The sequence below is a fragment of the Leuciscus leuciscus genome, assembly GCF_965113295.1.
Source record: "Leuciscus leuciscus genome assembly, chromosome: 25".
Taxonomy (NCBI): domain Eukaryota; kingdom Metazoa; phylum Chordata; class Actinopteri; order Cypriniformes; family Leuciscidae; genus Leuciscus; species Leuciscus leuciscus.
Window position 1 is genome coordinate 7,527,475 of NC_138724.1, and position 22,372 is coordinate 7,549,846.

Consider the following 22,372-nt stretch of genomic DNA (forward strand, 5'->3'; position numbering starts at 1 on the left):
TCATATATTTAGATGTATGTTGACATATTTCATGAGTTGTATCTCCCAGAATAAGTTTATATATATATATATATATATATATATATATATATATATATATATATATATATATATATAAAAGTCATCAATATTTATTTTATGTGATGCAAAATTTGCTGCATGAATGTTGTAGTTTCAACATTGAAACTGTTGAAATTGCAACATTTCACATTTCAACATGTAGTTGAAAATGCAAAGATATAGTCAACTATATATAATAGCATCAGTTTAACATGTGATTACTAACATTTGTGCAATTTTAAAACTCAAATTACATTGATTGTGGAATATTATGGATTAACGTTTGTTTCTTACCCAAATCTGGCAAAGTATGTTTTCAAAATGTGCTAAATCATTATTATTTTTTTCAGCATCTTAAGACAATGTTCACAATTAAAATTAGCAGCTTATTGCTTATTTTACAGATGAAAAGTAAGATTAATTTTAATCTTAATTCTGCAGATACTTTCCGCAAAATCTGAATGTCCAGCACCATGAAAAACAGAACATTTGAACCAGTCATATGAACCACATACTCAAAAGAGACTTAATTATGATGATAATAACAGTCAGGGTAGGGCAAAGACACATTAAGATGTATTTAAAAAAAAACACAAAAAAACAAACATATTAAGTGTATCAGAATAAACTACAAAATACAGCAGCCACACCATGTATCAAAATAAACTACTGTATTTTTCTATTTTAAAAATACAAAAAAAAATAGTTTTACAAGGGAGCATGAAATTCTTCGCAAACCTTCCATCAGTTGGCCTATTTGATCTATCCCGTCATCATTACACTGACTCAGTTGATTAAGTAAACAATGTTTGATAGCAACAGCTTTTCTCTGCCCGAGTCATGCAATAAATCTGACATATGCAACCAGTTAACAGATAAATATTCACATATCCCCGTGATCTCCCAGATGAAGTTTTAAAGTAACCAACAGTTTAATGTTAAACAGTTTGCGAATTACACATAATTGTATCCTTATTTAGTTACTTGGTGTTTGGTAACGAAGGGCCTACTTTGCATCAGCAACACAGACTCAATGGGCCCTATCATACACCCGGTGTTCTTTGCTAGTTTCAGCCTGACGCAGTAATCATTTTCACGTCCTGCGCCACGTTGATTAAATAGCAAATTCATCTGTGCGCCCATGGGCTGCTGATCTGAAAACCAGGTCATGGGCGGAGCATGAGCAATATGACATCATATTGCACAGAAAATGGCCTGATTATTGAGAGTGCTTAGACTTTTGAGGATAAAAAAAAAGGAGTGAATGGATTTTTTTCATTGTATGGTGGTCCACACACTGCAAGACACATTTATATGCAAACACCATATGAAAGTTAATTTTGCATCCGGTGACCCCTTTAAGGTAGGCTGTTCAACCCAGGCTTTACACGATCACAGATAAGGCCCCGATATACTCACGGCAAAGTTCTTTTTCGTTCTTCGTTTAAGTAAAACAAAGTTCGAAGTACATGAGCACTGACTATAGCCTACTGTTAGAGAACATCTGACTCCACCCACACTGCTGAGAGCAATGGTAAGATGAGTAAATGTGCTGCTCGCTTTCCTCTCTCAATAATAAAAAAGTAAGAAAACAGAAGACTGTTTTGTAATTAGATGCATGTTAAGCGATTTTGAGGAGACATATCAGGAGATTGAACAAACTGATCAAAACAACATAAAATATAAACCATATGGTTTGAGAGATTTTTTTTTATTCAAAACCATATTAATTACATCCCTACGTTGTTTTTGATTGAAAGGAGTAAAAACAGACAATTAACTGGCATAAAATCCTGCTGTACATAAAGCAAGATTGATTTGATATTGTTTCTATGTTGATTCAATGTTAAATAACTGATTTAATAAAGGTTGAAATAATATTGATTTTATGTCCATCTTTATTGATTTTTCATTGTTGAAATAACATTATTTCAGGGTGCAAACCTGATGAAAAATCAATGTTAAATTTCAACATTGATTCAATGTTGATTCAGTGTTGGTCTGCTATCTGGGTAATGTACCGTTGTGCAGTGCAAATGCACGCTGTTGCATATTTAATAACTTAAAAAAAAAAAAAATGTAAACATTATTTTGCAATATTTAGTCACAACTATAAACCATTTGATCGGTTACTGTACGGATTGATCGCGTTTGTGTCGGAGACTCCTTGTCTATGAAATAAAATGTATGCCACGCAAGCAAGCAAGCAAATAAATAAATAAATAAATAAAATTACATAGGAACGATCGATGATTTTTTTTGTAGAGGCAGTTACACGAAATCCATGTGTGTTCCATTCCACAAGCTTTATAAGTTCACTGTTAGATGCATGTGTTTTGCCATCCCAATAAAATCACTGGCCACCTGAAAAAAAGTTCTATGCCCCGGTCTGGCCACACCCACCGGCAGTGCGAATCATTCACATGGTAATAACCTGTCGTAAGCTAGAGAAATCTGGTAAACGCCCCCTATCAATAGGATAAAATTGGCAGCAAACGTTTGTTTGGCTTTATTGACCTTTCATCAAGATGGCACGTCACGCACGCGAGCAAGCTCTTCAGATGACCATAGACAGTGAGGAAGAATTAACTTTTTCTTCAGAGTCCGAAGACGACGAATACCTTGACGATGAAGACCTGCATTTTGAAGAGGGCTTTGATCCAGCGCAGGACACATTTTCTCAAGAGTAAGTCATTTATTCTTATTTTAGTTATTAGAGTTGCCTCTAGGCTACCTGTTTTTAATATTATGGGTGAAATGTGTTGTCCTGTGGTCTTTTGATAGTATGTCTTACAAAACAAGCATTTGTTCTCTATAATGTGGAGAGAGAGACTATTAAATATTCAGACTCTGGGTTAGCTTACATCATATTCATTTGGTTTGAGGCTTTATTACCTCCCCTTAATGCAAATATAGTGTTGGTAGAACAATCTGATAAGTATTATTATTCGGCAGAACACCAGTGTTTACTGTAAAATACTGGCTCATCAACAGAGCTTAACTGTGTTCTCCAGTATCTGCTGAGGTGTAAATGTGTTGAATGTGCATAACATAAGGTCATCGATGCCCCATCAACAGGCATGAAGCACGAGACTATATATCCATTAATTGCAATCACTTATGCATGCACTGGTATGCCACCTTCTCCAATATCTGCTTAGGTGTAAATGTTTCAAAGATGCCTCATCGTCAGGCATAAAGTATCAGCCATATACATTAATTGCCAATCACTTATGCATACACTGGTATGCCACCATGGGCAACCTAAGCTAACAAATGTTCACTAATATTTGTGCTTGTACCTTTTCTTTTCTTAGGAATGTGGTTCCTTCACGTGCACCTCACACAGGGACGGCACAAAAGCATCGTTCATTTTTCAGCACGGTTGAGAATCTTAACGAGTATGTGCACATTATCTTATATTTTACAACTGACAGATTAATTTTGAGAACATACTGTGAAATAATACATACAAAGTGATTGTGGGTTTTAAAAAGCTTTTTACTGAATGGGCAATATATCACTATTTGTAATGGATAATGTTGTTGTGATCCTGTTGTCAGCATGCTCACTTTTGTTTTCTCCCCCCCACAGATGTGAAAATGACTGTGAGCAGATACCTGTTGCAAAGAGAGCCAAGAAGACTCTGTCATGGAGAGAAGAGACTGATGTCGACGTGGCCCCAAAGCCTCGGAGATTCCTGCCGGCACGGGAACCTGGGCCGCAGTTGAGTCTTGCTGACTCACACTCCCCTGTGAGTCTGTTCAAACTGTTTTTCTCAGAGAGCGCTGTGTCAAATCTATGCCACAACACCAACGCTCAGGCTGCCAGGGCACTCGCACAGGGTCGCAAATACAGTTGGACAGATGTCAGTGTTGGCGAGCTGTACCGCTACATTGGACTCGTTTTCTACATGGCCATGGTGAAGATGAGCTCCATCGCTGACTACTGGCGGCAGGACAGTCTCTTCTCTGTGCCCTTTCCCGCCACAGTCATGTCTAGGGACCGATACCGCACCATTTCATGGAACTTGCACATGAGCCACCCAGATGCAGACAAGGAAAATGACAAAAAGAGGGGCACAGCTGAGCATGACCGACTTTTCAGGGTCAAACCCCTCATGGACACCATCCGTCTTGCGTGCAAAGCCTTCTATCATCCTAGAAGAAATGTCACTGTGAAGGAAAGACTGGTGGCATGCAGAGCAAATGCAGTAATGAGACGGTTCATGAAAGCCAAGCCAACAAAGCTGGGCTTCAAGTGTTTTGTCCTTACGGACTTGTCGAATGGATATACTGTGGACCTCTCTGTGTACACGAGCAAGAACATCTTTCCCTCAGACCATGGGCTTTCTTATGATGCTGTGATGTCTCTCCTGGACAAGAAAGTTTTGGGCTCTGGGTATCATGTGTACATGGATGATTTCTACACAAGTCCAAAGCTCTTAACAGACTTGTTTGCTATGAAGTTTGGTGCTTGTGGAACTTACAGAGACTATAGGAAGGACTTCCCACGGAGCTCATCTAATGCACTGACCAAAAAGTCCACCAGGGGATCCATCAGGTGGATTCGGGATGGGCCTCTTGTGTGTGTGAAGTGGATGGACAAACAAGAGGTGTCTGTTTGCTCCACCATCCATGCTGCCTATAAAGGAGACTGTGTGCAACGAAACGTGAAAGTACAAGATGCATGGAGGAAAAAGACTTTTCCATGTCCTGCACCTGTGTCCGCGTACAACCAGCACATGGAGGGTGTTGATCTATCCGATCAGCTCTTGCAGTACTACACTGCACAGCACAAAACCATGAAGTGGTACAGAAAAGTCTTTCTACACTTCTTGGACGTTGCTGCCACCAACGCTTTCATATTGCACAAGGAGCTACACGGCAACATGACGCACAAGGGGTTTGTGGAAGAGCTTATTGGAGAGCTCTGTGGTGTGTCTCAGAAAACGGCACCAAAACACACCAGTAGTGACCATGTCAAAAATATTTCCACTGCTGGTCGCCGCATGCGTGTTCATTGCAAAGCAGTGCATGGAAAGAAGCTGTGACGTTCACTTGTGTCTTCATTTGAACAGGAACTGTTTCCCGAAATGGCACAAATGTGTGTGAGTGTGCTCAAACCCCCCTTATGGTATAACTAGCTGATGTTAATAGCTGAAGCTGATGAATAGCTAAAGCACAAATGTTAGGGCATGTCCAGCATCTTCAGGATCCAAACCCTCAGATGCTACAAGGTTTTGAATATGTGATGGGAGATTTTAGACCTCCATGACCTATTTTGAGAAGTTCAGAACAGATAACATCTCCATGTATTCTCTAAGGAGTTTCTCCAAAAACTGTTGTTGCTTTTGCCAGCATAATCCATTGGACATCTCCCCATCGTTCTCTGTGGCACATTTACTGTCCATGTTACTGTAACCTGAGCACTGGAGCCTCATGGTAAGGCAAAGAGGAGAAAAACATCCCTTGCCAGTTTAACCATCCTGTTCAAATGTTGTCAGTCACCCAAATGTACAAGAGTGTGAAAAGTGGGGGTGCCAGAAAAATAAAACTAAATAACAGAAAATAAACTTCTTGTAAAGTCATTTTTGGTCAATAAAACTGTAATTTTACATAAAATCTTTTAATGTTTAATGACATATATTTACTTTAAATGATCTATAAACAAGTTTGAACACTGTTATATACAAATAACCAGCCTCTTATTGCAAAATAAAGAAATATTTATTTAATAGTTTTTATTTAATAAAAACAATATAACAGTTTTAAAACTAGTAATGCTTTTAAAACAATTGCATCATTATACTTAATATAACAATACAACAACAAAAAACAAAAACAAAAAAACGTACACGGTAGAATGAAAATTAAACCGTTTATCTTCAAACACGGACCACTGGTCAACAGATGAATTACAAGGGGTCATAAAAACAAACAATTAAACTAAGCACAAAATAGTGTTTTCAAAGTCTGCGTGACACTGATGAAAATTGATGTGCAAGTGAATGGAGGGAGATTGGACTCTCTTCTGAAGACTGTTCTTCCATGTATGCTTTCTAGTCTGTAATTTTGGTTCAAAGGGAAATAACCTTTTTGGTCAATAAAACTGTAATTTTACCTAAAATCTTGTTTTTCTTTAGCTTTTTAATGTTTAATGACATATATTTACTTTAAATGATCTATAAACAAGTTTGAACACTGTTATATACAAATAACCAGCCTCTTAATTGCAAAATAAAGAAATATTTATTTAATAGTTTTTATTTAATAAAAACAATATAACAGTTTTAAAACTAGTAATGCTTTTAAAACAATTGCATCATTATACTTAATATAACAATAAAAAAAAAAATAATAAAATAAAAAAAAACACGTACACGGTAGAATGAAAATTAAACAGTTTGTCTTCAAACCCGGACCACTGGTCGACAGATGAATTACTGTAAGGAGGAGGCGGAGGCAGTATTAGAATCCATGTGCTGAAGTTTATTAAGTGTAGGCAGCAGACTGAGTAGAAATAGGCAAAGTGTAAAAACACTGGTAAATGTCCAAGGGGCAACCAAACCAAGGGGTATCCAAAGGCAGAAGAAGAGCAGGCAAGCGAGAAGGTCAAACTCCAGTAACAATCCGAACAGGCAGTCAAAATCCAAAGGGTAATCCTAGAGACAGATATCAATGAAGGCAGGCAAGGGTCAAACTCCAGAAACAATCCAAACAGGCAGTCAAATCCAAAGGGTAATCCTAGAGACAGATATCAATGAAGGCAGGCAAAGATCATACACAAAGTAATCAGACAATGAAAAGAGAATGCTTGGTAAGGCAGTAGAACTGGCAATACTTCGCAAGGCTTGTTTGGTCATGCCATGCTTTAAATGGCCGCCAAACAGGAAGTAACCATAGAGTGAGCAGAGGGAGTGGCACACAGTTAGAATTCAGGAGAGGGCTCCCTCTGTTGGCGTGGCGTTACAATTACAAGGGGTCATAAAAACAAACAATTAAACTAAGCACGAAATAGTGAGTGTTTTCAAAGTCTGCGTGACACTAATGAAAATTGATGTGCAAGTGAATGGAGGGAGATTGGACTCTCTTCTGAAGACTGTTCTCCATGTATGCTTTCTAGTCTGTAATTTTGGTTCAAAGTGAAATAACCTTTCGAACACAGGTGTCAAACTCAGGGTTGAAGCTAAACTCTGCAGGACAGTGGCCCTCCAGGAACTAATTAAACACCTGGACCAGCTAATCAATGTCTTCAGGATTGCTAGAAACTTCCAGGCAGGTGTTTTGGAGCTGGTTGGAGCTACACTTTGCAGGACAGTGGGCCCCAGGAGCGGAGTCAGCGGAGTTTGACACACATACTGACCGTCAGCTGCTTTCTTGAAGTGCTCTTCGCCACTTTCGATCTCTTGGGGTTTATCTTGAAAAGACATCTGTCAAACAAACAATAAGTAATGAAACAGACTCTATGAATAATATAATATTAATATAATTAATCTAAGTTAACTAAAAATATCAGAATAGTGGAAAGTGGCACAGAGTTTGTGGAGGGAGTTTGCAAGAGAGACAGTGAGAAAGAGGATGTTATGAGTGAGTGGTAGTGTGTATGTGAGAGGGGCTACGTCCCCTCTAATATTGATACTTTTGAAAAAAAAAAAAGTATCGTGTTTTTTTGGGGGCCTTCCTTCCATACAGATTTTTTTCATCACTATCAGCTTTTACAGCATTTTACATTTTACAGCATGTACAGGAAGATGAATTACGAGTCATCCAACATCTCTGTGTGAAACTTTTGGAAAATGCTGTAACGATAGTGTGGTCTGAGAACATCTTAAAATTAAAACAATGTTTCCAAATGTGTCCGCATTAATGTAGATGTAGCTATAGAGAGTTTTTCATTAATGTTTTGATGTATGAAATGAACTGCTGGTTTCGTACCTCTGCAAGAACTCCAGCGTTGCTCCTTGGCCTGCTGGGTACGAGATGTTCAGGCAGTTTCAGAAGGCAAACTCAACTCAACAGTATCACTGAAAGTGGTGCTGTGGCTTTTACCAATTATTTGGTTCCTGTTATTTATATGTACACAAGAGAAGAGATCTGTAAATTTTTGTGACAAACAAAATGTAAAAAGAAAAAAAAAAAAAATCCAGCAATTATCTTTAAATGGTGCAACTCTCACCTTTTCACCATTCTTTATCAGAAACTCAAACAACTTTACAAATCTACAATAATCTAAAGAAATGTTTCTCTGTCTGTGTGTTTCAATGAAGACAGCGCATTCATTTAGAAGGTAATTAAACTGACTCGAACTATCAGTGCATTTAACTATTTGCAGTTCCATCCAATCAGAATCGAGTATTCAGATAGTCAAAAGGCTGAGACAGAAAATGGTATAAGCTAAAATGTAGAACATGAAGTATTGTATGGGGATTTATCTTTTTGTTTGTCTTTGGCCCCACCCATCTGAACCTTTCTGCAGCACGTTTTCGTTGCATGCAGGGCCGGCCCGAGGCATAAGCGAACTAAGCGGCTGCTTGGGGCCCCCTCGCCACCAGGGGGCCCCCAATCGAGTTTTTTTAATTTAAATTTAAATTTATTTTTTATACATATTAATTAACTTAAACAAGTGACATAAATGAATGAAAGGATTAATAATTCAAGACAAGAAAATTCTGATTTCATGATCAATATACCTGCCTACAACTGCTGCTGTGTCTGCCAGTGTTTGAGTCATGCGCATAACCTCGCTTGCATATACAATTTGTGCGCAGTCACGGTAATGTAATGTTAAGCCATGTCACAAAAATTTGATTTGATCAATGATTTATCCTTTAAATGTAATGATATTCAGAACAGAACAAGAATAAAAAAATTACTATTAGTATAAACAAGTCAAAACGAAATAGTTTAAAGCGAAAGTGAAAGTAAGCGGCGTTGGGCTCACGTATCTCTCTCATTAGAATCAAAATGTTTCAACATTCGCGATGGATTTGGATGGTAAACTATTCTTTATCATAGGCTTTGTACTTCACTCACGTTCCAATATCGGCGGAAAAAATCATCCTCTTCACACGCGCAAAAATGTGCTTGGAAACATCACAGTGGAAGATACAAAGCTGGAATATGTTGTGTGTGTGTGTGTGTGTGTGTGTGTGTGTGTGTGTGTGTGTGTGTGTGTGTGTGTGTGTGTGTGTGTGTGTGTGTGTGTGTGTGTGTTGTGTGTGTGTGTGTGTGTGTGTGTGTGTGTGTGTGTGTGTGTGTGTGTGTATGTGTGTGTGTGAGTCGCGGGCGCGATCGAACAGTGGAAACATAAAAACATACTCCGTCATGTTCATACAAGACATCATTCAAACTGCAAAGTGTTGCAAAACGTTGGAGGAAATTTTGCAAATAATGTTTTTTAGTATGTTTTGTGACAGTTTGTTTTCAGAAGTTTCCAAGAGTTAGTAAAAGAGTAAAGAAAAAGTAAAAACTTTTTTAAGTATCTATTTTTTATTAAGTATTTATTTTTTATTGATACATAACCTCATTGTATTCATTTATAATGCAACATTATAGTGTGACATTGTGTCAATAATCGTCAAGCATAGGTGACTCTGCGTGGTGGGAGGGGGCCCCCAAATCAAATTCTGCTTAGGGCCCCCAAAAGGCTCGGGCCGGCACTGGTTGCATGGACCGAAGGCAGGGATAATTGATCTCACCTGGAGTGGAGGACATTAAAGGGTAACTAAACCCTAAACCAACTTTTTTTAGTTAATGATCTGTAAGAATGGGGCTTTTTTAGTGCTGGTCATTGATTCAAGTAGGTTTTTTTTTTTTTTTTTTGACATTTGTGTTTAAAGTGTTTTAATGTTACAAAATGTGGTGTAAAAACGTCTGAGTGCTGCCCTCTTCAGGTTGAACAGTGGCTACTGCAGTTGAATTTTCCTATTGGAAGTTGTGGTACCCTCTGATGTCAGAGGGTACCAGCTAACCACGCCCTTGCCTGCAGAGATGCACGCCCCCTCTCCACTGGGCTCTGCCTACTTTTCCAGCATTTTTAAAATATTGCCAGTGGGTGGAGTCAGGCTCTGACCAGGGGTTTAGTTACCCTTTAAAGAGAGGAGAGGTGAGAGAAAGGGAGGCTCGGCAGTGGTGAACGTGACTGGATTTTCGCGCTCTGGGGAAAATGGGGACTCTTTGTGTTGCTCAGACCATTAGGGTTTTTCCAGCAACGAAGAAAGCTAGATAGATCTTATATGTGTAGTTAGATAATGGTGGGACTGGGGAGTGTGTAGGAGCGCTGGTCACATGTTCCAGGATTGTTTTAAAGTAGGGATGGGCAAATGAAGCCCCATGACTCAATGAGGCTTTCCCCTGAAAAGATTCGAAGCATCAAGAGTGTCGAAAACAGCACCATCTTGTGGCAGGTCAAATTTATAGCAGCCATAAATCCGAGCGTATTTCACCTCCGTTGTTTTATCCATTAAACACAAATAAAAGCCTGACTACGCTAAATCGTAGCGATCTTGGTTGCAGTTCCATTAGAATTCCACTGGAGGTGATCGCGGACGAGCGCAGACTGAATGGGAGTCTATGGAGCTAGACGGCTAAATGTATCTCTTTCTCCTGCTTGTTGAATCAACGTAGATTTTTATTGTTGATTCCGCAAGTTCAATATAGATTATAGTCCAAAAGTCGAATGAATGAGTACTTTCGATTTCTTACAGGTTGGGCCGTTGTTGGCCGGAACACGCTAGCATTCTGCTAATGAATGCTGATTGGTCAGTGACGGACTTGCGACTGATTACGACCAGAGACCCCGTTTGATGGCTAACTAGAACTCTTTGTAACTCGTGTATTAACTGAAAGAGCCTTACCTCAAATAGCAGCTGGTGTTATCGTTGCCGATACCACGAGAAAGGAAGCCATGAAGCGGAAGTGCCGAAGTGACTCAGAAATTGTGACGTCATCACATTTTTTGAACGGATTTTTAGAACAGATAAGTGAACTTAAAAATGCAATTTTCAGCTGAGTGTATTATCTTATATTATCTTTTTTAAATTGATACTAAAAATATAACACTCCAAGTAACACTCCAACAGTGCTGAACTGAAATGTGCTAAATGAAATAAATACATAAATACGAATATATTAAATGAGAAGTTCTACAGAATGAATTCTACAGAAAATTATTTAAACATTAAAATATTACAGGCTTCTTTAGCTATATAGGTACATATAGGTAACACTTTGCAAGTTCCATTTGTTAACAAGGATGTATATTAGCTAGCTTTCATGAACTATATGCATTATGCAATATACATTTTTTACAGCACGTATTAATATTTGAGCAAGACAATTGTACCTCATTCATATATTAACTAAGGTTAACAGATACAATAAAAATTTAAACTCAATTTAAAATGTATTAGTAAATGTTGAGAATAACAAACTAACAATAGACAATACTACAACATGTATTAACCTTAGTTAATGCTAAAGTTTTACCATTTCATATAAATCCAAAGAGTCTGCTATGCTTAAAGATGGCCATCTTTAAATATCTGCAAAGGGAAGAGCATTAAAATTGCATAAATGTATATAACATGTATAGTCTCTCACTTTATTTGTTTCTATATTAGAACACTTGATGATTATCTAATCAAAATAACAATATGTACTGCAGTGATTTCTGTCGGCTACATGAACATATCAATGTTTGAGAAAGCAATCACGTCAGCAACTATGCAACTTCACCGGCTAATGAATGCATACAAGTGACCAGCTGGATATAGCCTAAATTAATGCAAATAGATGGTAACAATTGTGACAATAAACATTTGGGTCAGGTTTGCGTGTGTTTTTGTCACATTTTTTTAACTGCTTGATGTCCTAATGTTAGAGTCCTCACAGCCTCAACGGCAAACATACTTCTGTTTTTTCTCTGCTAATGCAGCATCTAGTCAACAAATGAATTACTTTATAATGATATGGCAACATGGAATGTAGTCTTCTGTATTCATACCGTTTTGCTGTCAGTGTTTTAAATGCGCATCTTAAGTGTCAGCGCTCTCCATGCAGCTTGTGATCTTTCTGTGCTGTGCAGGCTCATGTTACAATAAACAAAACGTGGTGCCAGTGATAGTTTTTATTTGTCCTCTATTCACCTTATTCCGCCCCGCCCACTTTTAATACTTCGCGCTTCCGCATTTTGTCATCCGACTTCCGCTAAACTGACACGGCACATCCGGTAGCTATTTCAGTAGTTAGAAGATTGTTTATAGTTAGCCAAAACTTTATAAAAATGACAAATAACGTTAATACCGTAAATGTTTTAAATTGGGAGCACGGAGAAAACTTCGTACGACGATCAGTTGGTCTCACATTGTCTCATCCATCGTCATTGTTAACGTGGCCAGAGGTAACGTTAACCTATGGGAATATTTAACTACGTCCTGTCAGGAGTTGATGGAGCAGCAATGAAAAATTATTTGTAAATAAGAAGGAATGAGAATATTTAGGGTTAAGGATAGGAGATTAGGTAATTGGTTAAATATGAATGATTAAATAAGTTGTATAAAATCAGTTGTAAGAAGTGTTTGATGTTTTCAGGAAGCTAGAGACACCTTCTACTGACCTTCATGTAGATACATTTCACCATTTAAATTTCATAAGTAATAAACCAAGATGGTATTCATTTGCAAACTTGACGTGACTTATTCCTTCTAACTAGAAGACTTAATTCATTTAAGTTTTAAGGGGAATCTACAGAGCTCACATTATATGGTTTTATAATAAATGATTGACAGGTAAAATCTGGTCATATTGTAAAGGTTTATAAAAAGAACTATTCATAACAGGTAAAATCTGGCCACATTGTAAAGGTTTATAAAAACAGCTATTCATAACAGGTAACATCTGGTCACATTGTAAAGGTTTATAAAAATAACTATTCATAACAGGTAAAATCTGGTCACATTGTAAAGGTTTATAAAAATAACTATTCACAACAGGTAACATCTGGTCACATTGTAAAGGTTTATAAAAATAACTATTCACAACAGGTAAAATCTGTTTTAGATTCACAAGAAGGACAAGTTTCACCTTCCTTTCATAGAGGAGATCGGTAATGGTGAAGCCTCTGTCTGCCATTACTTCATTGCCTGGAAGAAGTTAAGTGCAGGATATTGAAGAAAAATGCGATAACTCATTAAACAATGCGATATTTGATATGCGATACGATAATGCTTAAAGTATATAAAATTAACTTAAATTAGATTTAAAATTATATAACCTACATATATGTTTCACATTCTTTTTGTAACAAGAAAACATCCCTTCAACTTGTGAAAGTGAACATCAGTGTTTTACTGTATATAAGAAGTGTTATTTTAACATCAGTGTAAACCACAGGGTTCAGGTTATCCTACATTAGGTCTATTTAACAACAGAAACTGAATATCAATATCTGAGTGAGAGATGTAGCTAGCTGGCCTCCTTACAGGAATAATGTGTGAGCTATTGTAAGACTGTAATGTACCATAATATATTGTACTATCGTGAATATTCATTCATTCTTTATTTCAGACCCTTAGGTCCATATCACAAAGTAAATGAAATATAAGAAATATGACATATAGGTGTCATGTTTGGCTACACCAAAATATGACATATATCACCTATATGTCATATTTCTTATATTTCGTTTACTTTGTGATATGGACCTAAGGGTCTGAAATAAAGAATGAATGAATATTCACGATAGTACAATATATTATGGTACATTACAGTCTTACAATAGCTCACACATTATTCCTGTAAGGATGCCAGCTAGCTACATCTCTCACTCAGATATTGATATTGACCTACGTAGAGTTAGGAGATTGTGTGTCTCGTTTTTAATGCATCTCTCCTTTTCACCAATGGTAATCATGCAAGATTCGTTGTATTTTGTGAACGGCTCGTTACTAATCTTAAATGTATTCATAGAACGGACTTCATCTAACGTTAGGCTAACAAGCACATAGATAGGTAAGTTAGGAAACAACATTTAGGTAAGTTAGCTTACCTGAATCTGACAACCTGTTCAGCACCCGTCGGGACTTCTTTACCAGAACATCGTAGCCGAGCCTTTACTCTGGGTAAGGGTGTTCGTTCGTCAGTCTGCTCCCCGTCCATAAAATGGTAGGAACACACATAAGAGCGCTTGGGTGAGCACTTCAAGTTTAGCGCCTTCCGCCTCTGCCTCAGGTGCTCCTCCTCGTCGTCTTGAGGTGGTGGTGGGTGTAAATCATAAAGTACACCACAACATTCCGATCGCTTTACATTGTGTTCGTAACACCGTTGGTTAAATTGTTCTATCCTCTTAATCCAATTGTTATGGCAGCCCCTAACTGAGCATATAATACTTAACATATTTTACCGTTACAACTATAGAATTACGCTAGAAACTAGCGTAGGTCCTTTCAGCCGGAAGTTGAAGTCCCGCTCAGCCGGAAGTAAGATGACAAAATGAGCGTAATGGCGTCGGCCTTGTTGTCATGGAAAATAAGGTGAATAGGCCGCTCTCTGTATAATGTCACCAGTGTCTTCTCAGTGCTCTCGTACTGTGTAATGCCAGCGCACTCTTCTCAGCTGCTCCAGCAACGGACGCAATCCGGAAAAACTCGGGATGGATTTTTGCCGATAATGATAGTTCCACCAATCAACTATCGGTACCTCTAGATATGACAGCTGCTAACTCTAATGTAATTCCAGTTTCTCGCCCTCTTTTCATGCCAGAAATATTTACTGGGGTCAGTGGGGTGGACAGGAATGGTCTGACTGGTCTGAACAATTTGAGATGGCGGCACAAGTAAATGGGTGGGATAATGAGCTCAAGTGTTTATTATTTTCTGGTCGAGCCAGAGATGTTTACGGGTTACTTTTCCTCCCAATGGTTTACTTTTCCTCCCGACGTCAGCTCCATAATGAGATGGCTTGTGAGTTTGGTAATGCATTAAGACACTTGACTTATAAAGCTTACCCTTCTGCTGATGTTGCTACGAAAGATTTACTGGCTCGTGACCACTTTGCACATGTAGTTGCGGCGACATGCGTATATATTTGCGCAGTGCAAAACCTGCCACTTTAGAAGGCACGATTAATTTAGTATCTGAATTGGAGCTTATTCGGAATTTAGAACATACACATTGTTCAGATTCTAAAGTTTGTGGTCTGAGTGCTCAGAATTCAATGCACATTGCATTGTGTATTGCATCAGGGTAGAGTAGCCATGGCGAATGGTGGAGAAATATCCAGTAGTTCACATCCAGTAAGACCCGAACCACAGCACAGTCTTTCACTGTCCACACAACAAAGTCACAAAACTGTGACCCAGTAATGAATATCTGTGTTTGTACTTGGCTGTAGCATGTGTGTGTGTGTTTCAAATATAACTTCCCATCAGTTACCTGGAGACAGAAATTACTGTCATCTGCACAGGCCTGCAGGATGGAGTTGTCGTGGTGTTTAAATGCACATTTAATTTCCAGACAGCCTTTCACCTATGGAGCTGACAGACAGCGCGGAGTGATGGAGAGCGCGGCATGGCACCAAAGTCTGCGGGCCATCTCTCACCTGCGAAGCTGACAGACTGTGATGGAGAGTGCGGCGTGGCACCAAAGTCTGTGAACCAACAGCAACATCAAAAGAATACAGAAGCACAAGGCCTGTACAGATCCACACGGAAATGGAAAAAGATAAAGCCCATTGCCGGAAACAAAAAAAATTGCAGAATTCATGGACACATGCAATTTCTGAAACATAATCCCTGCTGCACACTGATTTTTACATACCAGCACTTCACAGTTGAAATCACCAGGTGTATCCAGTTAAGGCATCGCGTTCCTTCAAAACTTGCAATGCACATTATATTTTCCGTATTAGACACAAACCATTGAGCAGTGACAAACAAATTCCAATTCAGGTGACAAGAATTGGAAAGGTAACCCATTTGAAACCGGAGGTAAGGTCCCACCCAGCAAGTTACCGGAAGAGAGGCAAAATTGCCAAATAAGTGGTACAAGGAGTAAGTAATGTGTACTACAAAAATCTCTGAAAAACACCAGTTCCTGAGTTGGTGGCTGGAAACATCACTAGAGGTTTAAATAAAAACATACTCAAAGTAATTTATAGTGAAATTCAAAAAAGCTGCAGACTACATGAGGATGTGATCCTGGAGCTGATGTTGACTCACAAAATTAGGAAAGACACAGATCTGTCCTACAGATTGTGCCTAGGATATGTCCAAAATCTGCAGGTGGATCCATTTGGAGTGCATCTTTACACTGAGACAGGACTGGTCATTTGTGTACAACATCTCAGAAAAGGACATCCTGTTACCCTGAATTTGGATGTTACTGGAGGGGTTGTGAGTCGAGTTCCAAGTCAGTCAAAGACAGTGTTGTACTACAGCATCAACCAGGACATGGAAAAGACAAGCCTCCTCTTCCTGTGTTTGAAATGATAACGAATGACCACATACTCCCAAATGTTTCTTTCTGGTTGCATCAGACTGTAACAAAGATACGGAAACTCACTCTCTACAACATACACCAGGTTGAAACTGACTATAGTTGGGCACTCATCCAGAGTATCCTATTTTCGTTCAACAAACAAGATATACCTACCTACCTAATGGATGCTACAATTTAGTTAAATGAAACGACACCATGACTGACTTCAGGAGACTAACTTTTCTTCACCATATTATGTTCAGTCCATATAATTAAGGCAGTCCAAGGAGCTACTGGCAGAAGAACAACAGACAAGGGCTTGAAAGTGTTCGCTACTCACTGTGTGGCACAATTAATAAACACCACAAGTCTGAAGAGGGCATTAGACATTTCCAAATGCCATGTCTTTTACACCAAATCAAACACACTGTGTGTAAATCAGTGTCTTTAAAAACTTTATGACCACATTCGTGGAATAAAAATTCCAGGAGACGCACTGGATGAGAAGCAGGCAGTGGACGACTACATCCCTCCACAGGCAAACACAAACATGGCCAGGTCAGCATTTACCATAGAGTTTGCTAGTACTTGAGGCTGTCGTGTCTATTGAAGATCCTGAGGAGGAAACTGAAAAAGACAACAACAAATATCATGGACCAGGGATACTGAATATTCTGATGAAATTTCATCATTCATCAGATTCATGCCAAATGTTTCCACTCTGGTCAGGGATATTGCTTGGTGATTTGAAAAGATTCAAAGACAGAGAGTCTATCAGAGATGACAATGACCTACAGAAAACACATGACAAGAACTGTCATGCTGAAAACTAGTTCTGTATTGTCAAAGACAAAATCCTACAACTGTACCATCGCCCAGTAACATTCATACAAACAAATGTATGCATCATTGCAGTAAAGGAACAAAGGACACATTCTGCAACTTGACCTTCCAGACAGAATATTGCAGAAGCGTTTTAATGTGAAATGAGGCCGTTTGGAGGACTTTGAAGAAAAATGGGCCTGGAAGAACGTATGTGACCGAAAAAGAAAACAAAAGGGTTCGGGTTGTTCCGATTCCGATACTATAGTATCGGAAATGCCGCCGATACCAATAAAAATTCTGGCATCGGTATCGGCGAGTACTTGTACCCATGTACTGATCCGATACCATTTTCTTAAACAATACCTAGTTATGCACGCTAGCTTTGCTTAACGCGGCAAATCAGAGATCAATTCTTCTTCACTGCTCTAAACAGTGGTTGCTTGTGGCAACACAGGAAGTTGTGCTGTTGCCACAAGCAACCACTGTTTAGAGCAGCGAAGAAGAAATGAAAACGCGCGCTAGCAGTATGTCCGCTGTTTGGCAGTATTTCAGACTGGACCAACCAGCCAGTAAAACGGTGACATGTCTCATATGCCATACTGCAATTTCGAGGGGTGGCACAAGAAGAAGAAACTTCAACACGAGTAACTTAATAAAGCATCTGAAGACGCGTCACCCCGCAGAACACGATGGTTAGCCTACATAAACGCAAGGGCAGAGAAAGATGAGCCACGCCAGAATCAACAATCTCTAAGCTTCATTCAAACGAAGAGAAAAGTTTTCAAAAGACAGCCAACGAGCGATAAATATATCCGACAAAATTATCGAGTTTAATTTTCTGGATGACCAGCCGCTGTCAGTCATCGAAAACGATGGATTTTGCTGCTTAATTGAACATTTGGAGCCCCGGTACAGTTTGCCTGGTCGCAAATACATCTCTGAAACAGCGTTCCCTAAGCTATTCGAGACATTGCGTGAACAGATTTCATGTAAACTAAAAGATGTGAAAACAATCAGCTTTACTACCGACATCTTTAGTTGAGGTTTATTTATACTCTATTACTCAAGTCTCTTATTTCACTACATTGTGGCTGCACTTAGTTTAAAGGACTACTTAGATTGAGTATAAGTTACTGTTGCATTTTTTTTTTTTTTTTTACTTTTGTATATCAAAAATGAAATGCCGTTTATTTAACAAAATTGTTTCTGGACTTTAAGTTATAAAGATATTATTTTTCTTATATTATTCATATTTATTTTTTTAGATTCCTAGATTTATTTGTTGCACTGTTTTAAAAAAAAAAAAAAAAAAAAATTTATATAGAGTTATATTGTAAAACTAAAATACCTTTTTCAGTTTACAGTATTAGATGTGTGGCTGCATTTGAAGTTCTTTTTCACTTAAGAAAAATAAATAATATATTGCTGTGAAATGTATGTCAGATAATAAAACTACTCTAGTTCACTGTATGTTTTATTAAGGTATTAGTCTGAAGCACACCATAAAATAATTGTATCAATTCATACAGGGCTAGTATGAATTGCAGCTGTATAGATACACACACAGGTATCGGATCAGTACTCATATCGGCCGATACCCTGAGTCCAGGTATCGGAATCGGTATCGGTATCGGGAAGGGAAAAAGGGTATCAGAACATCTCTAATTACGGCCATTGATAAAGTCTTAAAACTAAATAATTTTTAAGATTACATACATGACCTTACAAAAAATGATGTAATATAATAAGTATTTCTGTTAACATAAGTTAATTGTTACACATTGCATCATATCCTTCATTTCTGCCTGTCCTCATTGGCATCAAAAGCTTCTGTCAGACAGCCCAAGACTAGAGTAAAAAAAAAAATAATTATAATAATTATAATTTTGAACATTGTCAAAGTAGTGTCAAACACTTCCCAGGTAAGACCAAGTCAACATAAGGCAAATTCAAGGCCATGACAACAATGATGATTTTAATGTCCGTAATAAGGACATTGTACAGGTTGTAGCAGGATTTGTGAATTTTAATAGGTATTGCGAACCTACAAATACACTTCCAAACACATATGCACGCACACACATACATAGAAGCCCAAAGCGCAGAGGACGGAAAGGACGCAAGAATACCCATATATGGGAAACAGAGATATCAGCGAAAACCCCCGTCTGAAGCAAGAGACGATTGATGTTGCAAGGCTCAGTCATGAGACTGAGTTCCTCTGGAAAAAACCCAAGAAACTGTATTAGAACAATGTAACCCAGTTCCGTATAAATATGACTGCATTTTGACTGTACGTTGCTGCATTTTTGATTTTGATGTCGATTGCATCCCTAGAGAGAAATCAAATCTCTTCTAGTTTAAACCTAGCTGAATTTCTTTTGGTTTAATTTTGCTCTGCTGTATTATTGTAACTTGAGAAACCTCGGATGAGAACAAGTTCGTATTTACTCCAATTGCTTGAACTGCTTTAAGGTAATTAGCCTTTGTAATATTCACTCATACAGGACTGCCCTGTTGAGATTGAATAAGCTGAAGTTTTATAACCTGTAACATTTTCTTTTTAATTTGCTACGAGTTTTAATTTTGTGTAACCAGTGTTTTAATCTTTTGTATAAATAAATTTTTATTTCTAAAAGACAATCACTGTTAAGTTTTTACTTCAGCTATTACAAACAGTTCTAAAAAGCAATAGACAGAGCAATTTATTGATCCTTTTCTAAACAAAGAAAACAAGGATTCCAAGAGAAGTTCTGCTGGATGGTAAGCATGGTTTTTATTCATATGTCTAGTAAATGATGTTTATTATTGTTTCCTGGGAGTGTAGGGACTACACCTAGATTTACTGGTATAAATTATAACAAGCTAATGAGGGAGTTGTATCTATTCTGACCTGACAGCAAAAGACCACCTAGACACAGTGATACCAGGGGTTATTCAGGAAAGTGAGAGTAATACCAGATCTCACCACATGGGGGCTCGTCCGGGATTGGGTCAATGTCTAATTGCCCAATAAAACCCACAAGAACCTAAGGGAACAATAGTTTTCAAAAAAAAAAAAACTAAGACAACGGCTAAATCCAAATGCAAAACAATGTCTCCTTAGTGCTTTGAGGAAGTTACTGAAACAGTTATTTCCTCCTAACCTCAGCAAATATCTCGGGGACGCCTGAGATAAGATTGTTGGTTGGGCACGACAGAGGTAACAAGAGATCTCAGAGGCAGCGCTGTAGGACCATAGAGTACCTAAACTAGAAACCTCATATAAAGAGATTGTTACCAAAAAAGAGCCTCAGAGGAGTGTACAGATTCACACAGTCATGGAAAAAATAACCAATATTACTTTGCTATCGCAAGACCAATTAAATAAAAAATTAAAAGATGCAGGGCTTGTAAGTAATGAGGAACTACTGGCTACTGATGATACATTATATACTTCTAATGAAGCTGGATTAAGTAAATTAGTCCAGGTAGTAGGCCATAAAAGTAGAAGTAAAAAGGTTACCGTTGAAATTGGGGATAGTGATATTACTGTACCAATAATTAAAGGGACCGACATAAGAGTTACCAGGAACGGTGTTCCTGACCCAGACGCTTTAATCACGGCTGACTCCCCCACCCCTTCAGAATACACTGACAGGGAGGGAGCGGCTGGAAGTGACTATGGTCATGTAGGTTTAAACTTTGACATGACGACGGTAGAGACGGGAGCTATTCCTAAATGTAAAAATATATTAGCCGGATTCAGTCCCCTGATAACAGGGGAAGAAACATGGGAAAAAGAAAAGACAGGTTTTAGGCCCTATAAAACATCTACAGATAGAAAAAACAAAGAAAGATATCAAATAAAAGTAGATGAAGAGTCAGAAGGAAGCTCGAGTTCAGAGTATACTGAGGATGAGGAAATACCTCGAAGAAAGATTATTAATTACAAAAAATCTAGAAGCCAATCTCGCGAGAGGCGAAGTAGCTCTCATCAGAGAGAACATGACAGGCTGGGAGGAAGGACATTTTTGACATGTCCTGGTCTCATTTTTGCTCCCAGAGATTCACAGTTATCAGCTGTAAAGGGAGCGATGCAGAAAATAGTTAAACTAGCTTGCGGACCTACTCCAGATGAAATTCTGGATATGCCCGGAACTAGTTCTAAGGCAAAATTAGATATGCTGGCAGAACAGCTAGACTGCATGCAAAAATCTTTGTGTTACTTGTTATTAGGCGAACAGAAAAAAGAAAAACAGGAACCAACAGTTAATGATGTGTGGAAACTCAGAGAAGCCACACATCAGGAAGCACCACCTAATAAAGAAAAAGCGCCCAGAAAACAACAAAAGTCAAATCAGGGCGATAACTTAAATAAAAGAACTATCAAAAAGGATAGGAATGAGAAATATGAGCAAAGGGAGGTTAAAGAAGAGGAACCTTCTGATTCTGTGTCTGAGTCTGAGAGGTCAGAGTCTGACACAGAGGGGGAGAGTGACAGTCAGGAAGTGCCCTCTCTGATTAGCACACAGATAGATCTGTCTCTAGTAGCGGCCGTTGCACGGCAGGAAAGAGAAAGAAAGGAGGGGACATCTAAAAAAGAAATGACTCCTAAGCCCAGGCGTGGTCCATCGAGACAGGCCAAGGGTGATGGCATTACTACAATTCAGATGTTACAGAATATGAGATTTCCAGGTGCAAAGGATGATAAAATGCTAAAAGCAAAAATGGTAGCTGATTTAGGAAAATCCATAAATGCTACTAAATCACTGATAGAGCAAATGATTAAATTCCATACAGGATTATCTTTAAAGCTAGAAATCCTAAATGCCCATCATGCACAAGTCTTAGGGACAGATGAGGAAGAGGAATTTAGAGAAGAAGTAGAATCAGTAAAAGCTACAGGTCTGTGGCCTTATATTTCTTATAAAGCCAGCGAAGGCTGGACCGAGCTGGAAATGGTAGCCAAATTGAAGAAACTAGCTCCTGAACTGCCGGGCTGCCAGGTGATAGCAAGCTGGGGATCAG

At 38.4% G+C, this 22,372-nt stretch overlaps 2 protein-coding genes across 2 annotated transcripts in view; both read left to right on the plus strand.

Annotated features, from left to right (window-relative positions):
- LOC309490520 (uncharacterized protein) overlaps nucleotides 1–22,372 on the plus strand; it is a 327,836-nt gene that overhangs the window by 58,749 nt on the left and 246,715 nt on the right. The gene's annotated exons all lie outside the window — the stretch shown is intronic.
- On the plus strand, nucleotides 2,546–5,559 carry LOC309490475 (piggyBac transposable element-derived protein 4-like). The gene is made up of 3 exons (XM_082159669.1): nucleotides 2,546–2,746; nucleotides 3,378–3,461; nucleotides 3,655–5,559. The coding sequence occupies exons 1-3, from the start codon at nucleotides 2,589–2,591 to the stop codon at nucleotides 5,111–5,113; spliced, it is 1,701 nt and encodes a 566-aa protein (XP_082015795.1). The 5' UTR covers nucleotides 2,546–2,588; the 3' UTR covers nucleotides 5,114–5,559.